At 34.0% G+C, this 7,845-nt stretch overlaps 1 protein-coding gene across 1 annotated transcript in view; it reads left to right on the top strand.

Annotated features, from left to right (window-relative positions):
- The first annotated feature begins 224 nt into the window (after positions 1 to 224).
- Positions 225 to 7,845, top strand: part of LOC110108595 (protein DETOXIFICATION 19) — a 9,902-nt gene continuing 2,281 nt past the window's right edge. The window contains exons 1-6 of the mRNA XM_020839289.2: positions 225 to 563; positions 1,581 to 2,125; positions 4,818 to 4,904; positions 5,009 to 5,065; positions 5,162 to 5,400; positions 5,715 to 5,833. Coding sequence (XP_020694948.1) covers positions 300 to 563; positions 1,581 to 2,125; positions 4,818 to 4,904; positions 5,009 to 5,065; positions 5,162 to 5,400; positions 5,715 to 5,833 — 1,311 coding nt within the window. The 5' untranslated portion in view covers positions 225 to 299. The remainder of the gene's footprint in view (positions 564 to 1,580; positions 2,126 to 4,817; positions 4,905 to 5,008; positions 5,066 to 5,161; positions 5,401 to 5,714; positions 5,834 to 7,845) is intronic.

Genomic DNA, 7,845 nt, shown 5'->3' on the forward strand with positions numbered 1-7,845 from the left:
TTGACTGTAAATTCCATGCGATCAAGAGTTTCCTGTTAGTAAAGCACACGACGTTTGTGTAAATTATAAGTCAGTTAATATAATTCTTACCGAAAAAAATCTTAGATTTTCTATGCGGCAACTTGTAGTTTTCACAAAAAAATTATAGTATTTGATTAAAAGTTTTCCACTCCATTTATTGTTTTTTTTTTCCTTTTTTCTTCAACTTCCACCTAATTTCTTAGTCTTACTATCATTGCCATTTAAGCAGGTAGTTCATGGAAGCACTTTAGTTCTTCCAAATTCTCATCTCTTTCTACATGGATTCAGCTCCTCTCTTGGAGTTTTCTGCAGGAGAAAGTGACGAGCAGGGAAGGAGGAAGGAGGGATGGCTTTGGAAATTGGTGGATGTGGATGAGATGAAGCATCAGCTGCTGTTCTCCTTCCCCATGATACTGACCAACATGGCTTACTATGCCATCACTCTAGTTTCTGTCATGTTCGCTGGTCACCTAGGCGACACAGAGCTCGCCGGCGCCACCTTGGGCAACTCCTGGTCCTCTGTCACTGGAATTGCTCTCGTGGTATGCATCATCCGCTTCAGTGATTTTGTTTTAGGCCTTTTGTTACTTATTCCTTGGAAGTAGAGATTGAAATCAACTTTTAGCTTGCTAAAGAAAATTTAAGGAGTGAAATATTTGCACATCCTAGCTACAACTATGTAACAATCTTATAAAGAGGTCATCATCATCTCAACTACTTTGGATCAATTTAATGAATCCTTGTTCTTCATTCATTCCCCTTGAGTGCAGCATGGAAGCTAGCTTCCTTGCTACCTTTCATTATTGCTTTATAGATTCGTGTCATTTCTTGTAAGTTCTACGTGAGTTTCAGACCTTCTCTCTGAAAGTATTCTGAAAAAAGTTCACTTTTAGGGAGGTCTGAAACTCAAATAGAAGTTAAAGATCAAGGAAAGGCAAGACAGTTGATAATATTGAGAAATCCAATGATATAGCTGCTTAAGGAGTCAAAAACAAGGTTAGCATGGAGTTTGATCTAGCCAATTTCTCTAAGGCTTCAACATTTATTCAGCTGTTTATTGGTTTCTTGATTGCTGATACACTGTGGCAACCTCTTAAGTAAAAGAAAATTAAATTCTTAAGCATCGAGACGATTTTTTATGTAATGGTTGGAATTTCCGGGAAAAACTCCACAGTTAAGCGTGCTCATCTCAGAGCAATTCTGGGATGGGCGACCTACTAGGAAGTTACACCAACAGGATAAAACTGTGAGACTCTTAGGCCAAAGTGTACAATATCTCAATAGTTAAGAATTTGAGTTGTTACAGATTAAATTTGCAGTGTTAATAAAACTGCAAGCTTGTTTGTCACTTCTTTACAATCTACTCTCACATCATGATTATGAAGCATTTTGCTACAGTTATAGATTCTTTTTAGCTTGTTCTGAAACAATTAAACACCTTTTGATTGCATAAATTAAACTACACGAACAGATTTTTCATGCCTCTCTTCATTTGAAGCTTAGTTATGTGAAATTATCTTCTATTGTCCTCTTAATCATTCCACTACATATGCTTTCAGACTGGCTTAAGTGGAGCACTCGAAACCTTCTGCGGTCAAGGATTCGGGGCAAAACTTTACCGAATGCTTGGAGTATATCTGCAATCATCCATCGTTACAATCTCATTCTTTTCAATCATAATATCAGTTTTGTGGTATTTTTCTGAAGAGGTGTTGATATGGCTTCATCAAGAACCTAATGTTGCAAAAATGGCTGCTATCTATGTTAGATATCTCATTCCAGGGATATTTGCCTATGGATTCATCCAATGCATTCTGCGCTTCCTCCAAACTCAATCAGTTGTGGTTCCATTAGTGATTTGTTCTGCAGTACCCTTAGCTGTTCATGTTGGACTTACTCACTTGCTAGTCCATGTTATTGGCTTGGGATTCAAAGGAGCATCTTTATCTGCTTCAATTTCGCTGTGGATATCTTTTCTAATGTTGGTGCTTTACATTAAATTTTCTGTGAAGTTCAAAGAGACTTGGCAAGGGCTTTCAAAGGAATCATTTCATTATATTCTTCCTAGCATGAAGTTGGCTGTACCTTCTGCAATGATGGTTTGGTAATTAGTTCAAATATTTTGCTTTGCTGGGAGTTAGTTTTGTGTTTAACTGATTCAACCACTTTCACTGCCTGATATTTAAAATTTGCCATGACTACTTGTCATTGTCTTTACATCTAATTTAGCTGTAGTACTAGTGTTACAATTTATTGATACTGATTTGAATTTCTTCGTGCTATGTAGAGCTTCCATTGCTTTGAATTTATTGTTCTGCATCATGGATGGACTCGTTATATTAGTTGGTGTTAGGGAACTATGAATCAGACATAAACATAAATAATAAATCACGATCTGTAAAACAGAAACGAACATAAGAGATTTACGTGGAAAATCAAAATATGGGAAAACTATAGGGAAGAAGGGAGAACAGCTTCACTATGGAGAATAGGCGGAGTACAAAACTACTTTCAAATCCTAAGCCCTTAACAACACGTTTATAGGGAAAAATTAGGGTTCGGAAAAACAAGCGGATTTCCAAAAATACTCTTACAATCAAAATTTGGGGGGCGTTGCCTCTTTGGACCTCCGATACATCTGCGAAGAGTCTGACGGTCTAGGACATGAACAAATTAACAAGGGTTGAGCTAAATTTGAAGCAACACTAACAGTTGGATTTCTGAGTAGTTCTGTAGGGAAAATTTTCTGTGTAGTGTAGAAATCCATCATTAAGAATAACCCAGACTTGAATGAACTTGTTAGGCTTATGAGCTATCTAGCTTCGTTTGGGTTTGCTAATGCTTTACTTCGTTTGTCATCAAAAATTTTCCCAAACACAAATTTTAGTATGCTTTCTCAAAAGTAGCTTTTCTAAGGCTTCGTTTGATACAACTTTTTTACTGCTTCTTAAAGCAACTTTTTAGTATAAAAAATTTAATTTTTAAATTAAAAAGCTGTTTTAAGAAACAATAAAAAAATCATCCCAAACGAAGCCTAAAACAACTTTTAAAAAGCGGTGAAAAAGTTGTCATCCAAATGGGCTTTTTTCAATAAAGCCTGCTTAACTGCATGATGATTAACAAGATTTGGTTTAGCAAAGTAATAAAAACTTTTAACATTCACATGATTGAAAAGGGCAAAACAAGAAATGGAAACTTTTAAGTGACACCAAACTGCTATACAATGTCAAATATTTCTGCAGTATGCAAGCCTTTTCATTCACATTCTAAAAACGTTGGCGAGGAACAGTTAAAGCCATCACAAAATAGGATGCCGTGTTCAGAAAGGCCTTTGCACTAAGTACATATAGAGATAAAATAACAAATATATGCTTTTTCATGTATTATTAATTGGATAACAAATCAACAACATAAAAAATTGTATTATGGCTTTGTATGTGGTAGCTTTTTTTTTCTAAAATGAAAGGCATCCAGTAAAAAAACAGTGTTTGGATGAAAAAAATGAGCTTTTTTTTTCTCAGAACCAACTTTAGAAAAGTTATTTTTGAGAAAGCAAAAAGGAAACTATAGATGATTAAGACTTCGCTTAGGTTTGGGACAGCCTTCTTACTACGTTCTAAAACATCTTTTTAGTACAATTTTTTTTTAAACTAAAAATCAGCTTTAAAAAACAATAAAAAAGAGGTTTCAAACGAAGCCTAAAACAATTTTGAAAATTCTAACATCAAAATTTTAAAAACATAAGCCAAAATAAAACAAAGCTATGCTTTATAAGCTTAAGAAGGATTGCAGAAATATTCATTTGAAATACATATAGTCATTTTAAATACTTAAAAGTGCTTCACCAATTAGACTTTCTGGTTATTACAATCAGCTACAATCTTATAAGTCAAGCGTGCATTCTTCACTCTTCACAGTAGGGATGAAATCATATTGCAGCGCAATATAATAAGTAATTCGTAATTGTTGCCGCATTTATGATCCTAGTCTCTGTAGGATGGTATGGTTGACTAGTAACTGGAGGAACTTGTAAATTTTTCCAAGGCTTGTCTATCAACCATGAAAAAAAAAAATAGTAGTTCTGTTGGGAACCTAGATTTGTAAGGTGTATGTTTCTACAATATTGCAATTTCTACTTAGTATTCTATTTAAACCAGTGATCTCAGGGGCAGAACCAACCGTAATTTTCAGTGGGGCAAACTTATAAGTAACTGTTGGCAGATATGTCGGGAGTCCAAGGGGGCAGTGCCCCCTGGTGGGGTTTTTAAAATTTTGATTTACTATTTTTCTTTGTATTTGGTTCATCATTCCCTAACAATAACACCTCTACACAATGTATTTAATTATACTGAGGGCAATTGCCTAAAGACCATAATATTTTAAAACTTTTAGGGGGAGCAATTGCCTAAAAACCCTTGTAATAAAGGCTAAAAAATAGATTGAGGTGAAAAAAATTACCTAAATAATCGTATAATGAAAAAAAATAAAAAATTTAGGGGGGGGGGGGGGGCGGGGTATTCCCCCCTAAATCGGGGGGGGGGGGGGGGGCAATTGCCCCCCGGGCTCAAAAGGGTTCCGCCCTTGAGTGATCCACTTCATGTTTTGATATTACTGTATGGCAAATAAAGCTCTTTTCATGCATGGTATAATGTATCCTAATGTTTTGATTGTATTGTTTCATTTTATATATATATATGTTAAGATATGTCTATATTAGATTTTTTTATATTTCAAAACTTGCTTGGACCCTTTGTTCAAACAAAACATGACCTTCTGAAAAAATTTGACTGTTTCAGCTTGGAATATTGGGCATTTGAGATTTTAGTCTTGTTAGCAGCACTTCTGCCAGATTCTGAAAGCAGCACATCTTTGATAGCCATGTGGTAATTTTTTCCCTCACTTTTACTCTTAGGCACTTACTAGATTTGTTTGTTCCATAGATGATATTAATATGACCGTTGGAAACTAAAAATTTCGATAACCCCAGTGTGAACACAGAAGTAATTGCATTCATGATCACATATGGACTCAGTGCAGCTGTTAGGTACATCAATGATTTATATATTCAATCCATATCTTCTTCGTTTGTTTTTTCCTTTTACATTTTTTGATGCTTAGTTGCTTACTAATTTGATAATAGCACAAGAGTTTCGAATGAGATGGGTGCTGGAAATATAGAGCAGGCTAAGAAGGCTGTATCGGTGACCCTGAAGCTAGCTGTTTTACTGGCCTTGATTTTTGTCTTGCTTCTTGCTTTTGGTCACAATATTTGGGCTTACGGTTTCAGCAGTAATCCTGAAATTGTAAGGAAATTCGCTTACATGACGCCATTTCTTGCTGCTTCTATAGTGCTTGATTCTGCTCAGGGAATTCTATCAGGTAATATATATGGCTTTTGTTCCTCTTACAAACTAAGTGTTCATTTTGAGGCAACCTTTTCAAAGATTTATTTTCCAGACAACTTTTACAAATATTTTTTCTGTCTACAACATGTTTTGCTTTCCAACAAAAAAAATTGTACCGAGAAGTAAATTTTTACAATCAAATATGTTAGAATATGATAGTAAAAAAGCTTAATCCAACTTTTTAAAGGAGAAAGTCTATAACGCTCGTATCATTTTCGGATTTTATTGTTCAGAATAGTACTGCAACTATCTCTAAACATTGATTAGTTGCAATATGAGTGATTGCAGGAGTTTCTAGAGGCTGTGGTTTGCAGCACAAAGCAGCTTGGACAAATTTGGTGACCTTTTACATTATTGGATTGCCGCTGGTTCTTCTCTTCGGATTTAAATTGGGATTGTATGATAAGGTAAATATACATGAGATTTAGATATTTATTTTTTTTTATATTAAAATCATTTATTTTGCATGCATGTATATCCTACATTGATATGCTTCTTTAGTTTTTTATTTGTGTTGAACTAATCTATGATGGCTAAGCTTCACAAATCCCTTTTTTTTCTCTTTGGGCCTTATTCAAGTACAAATTTTAGTTTTACCTATCAAACATGGAACTATTCTTTTTCTAAGAAATGGTTGTCAAGTCTCCAATCATAGCTATATTATCCATAGAAAAAATACCTTTTGTCAACATTTTTTAGGATGTGTCCCTGAAGGATGATTTACCAATATTTTCGCTAACAACATAAGCATAGGGTGTTCAAGTAACCATAGTGAAAATGTCAGAAGGACCAACTCCTTAGCCTCTTAATGAACTACGAAAAAGAATCTATATTTAAATATTTGTTCATTATAGGCAGATGTATTTCTCAGCTTGATAGGTCGGTTAATGCCCTCTTGTTTAGTGAATCAAGATTTTCGATCGAAACATGGAGTATGATTGGGTAATTTTAGGTCATATGCCCAAAAGTATTGCATTGATAAAATAAGAATTTTTTTTCATTTCTATATCTATATTTAGAACTAGGAGTTTTCAACATTGAATTTCTTGGGATATTGGCCCTCCCCTTTAAATTAGTCCAATTGCGCAAGCCAAGACAAGTTAGTGAAGACCAAGGGTTGAAATCGCTTACCCACCCAAAATCCATTAATTTCATAGCCCGAACATAGTGGAGTAGTTGGTACAAGTTTTATTTGGAATAACTTTTTTACTGTTTTGTAAAGTTATTGTAGATAGAGTAATTTTTAAAACTATTATAGATAGTGGCTTTTTAGTACAAAAGTTTTTAAAAGCAATGAAAAATAATGCCCAAATAGAAATTGTGGTTGCTCTTAAAAATATAGCAAGAAAGCTATTCCAAATGAAGCCACAGTGGAGTTATTAGCCGCTCGGCTGACTTGCCCACAGTCTTGTTGAGCTAAAAACTAGCTTCGCCAACAAAATGTAGTTTGTCAGTCATATGTAGTTGGGAAGTTAGCTACAAGGCGGTTGATAAATATAGCAAAGGAAAAGGAAGGAGTGCATTAACATAATAGAAATTCAATTGGCAATAAAGGAAGGGAGAACACGAACATTCTATATATAAATGTCACATGACAACCATGGTTGTACATAATTTTCAAATAATCATGAATTTAGATAACATCAAAGCCCTAGATCTAATGAATCCTTGGAGGTTTAAAAAAGTGAGATAAATTCATGAAAAATGTTGAATCACATTAATAATAGAGCTATCGAAATAGGTTGCAAAATGATCAAGGTGGGCTTCAAGTAAATAAGGATTTCTATCAAAACCATCAAGTAAAATTCGATCGACTAACAACCTGCTTTTACATAACATCAATATTCCAAGGGAGTTAGCTAGCTACTCTAAAATAACCAATCACATGTCACACCCCGGGTCCGAAAAGCGATACACCTTGGCAACACTGGACGCAATGAAGGGAAATAAAACCTATTTTGGATTCATAAAGAGAGCATACAATAAATACAATAGGCTATATATATCAAAGTAAACATAGGAAGTGACACTACAGGAAAATCACCCATTACCGGCGGCTTTCCGGCGGCCACTTTTCCGGCGGCTTTTAATTAGTACGAAATTTTCCGACGGCTTTTTAAAAATTTAAAGAAAATGAATAAATTTTAAAATATTTAAATGATTTAACAAATAATTATTAATAGTTATATTAACTATATTATTAATTTTCATTTTAAAATTAATTAGTTAGTTAATTTTTATTTTATATTAAATTTTATTTTAAATTAACTAGTTTTATTTTTTAAATAATTAAAAAATACTTTGTTTACAGTAAAAATATAGTTCAATATAGTTTAAATAATAAATATTGACGAAATATTCTTATTTACACAGTTAGCAAATCGGTTTGGTACCTGAAGTTTTCCCAGCTGGACACGGT

Source organism: Dendrobium catenatum, unplaced genomic scaffold (genome assembly GCF_001605985.2).
Source record: "Dendrobium catenatum unplaced genomic scaffold, ASM160598v2 fragScaff_scaffold_743, whole genome shotgun sequence".
In the NCBI taxonomy this organism is placed as follows: domain Eukaryota; kingdom Viridiplantae; phylum Streptophyta; class Magnoliopsida; order Asparagales; family Orchidaceae; genus Dendrobium; species Dendrobium catenatum.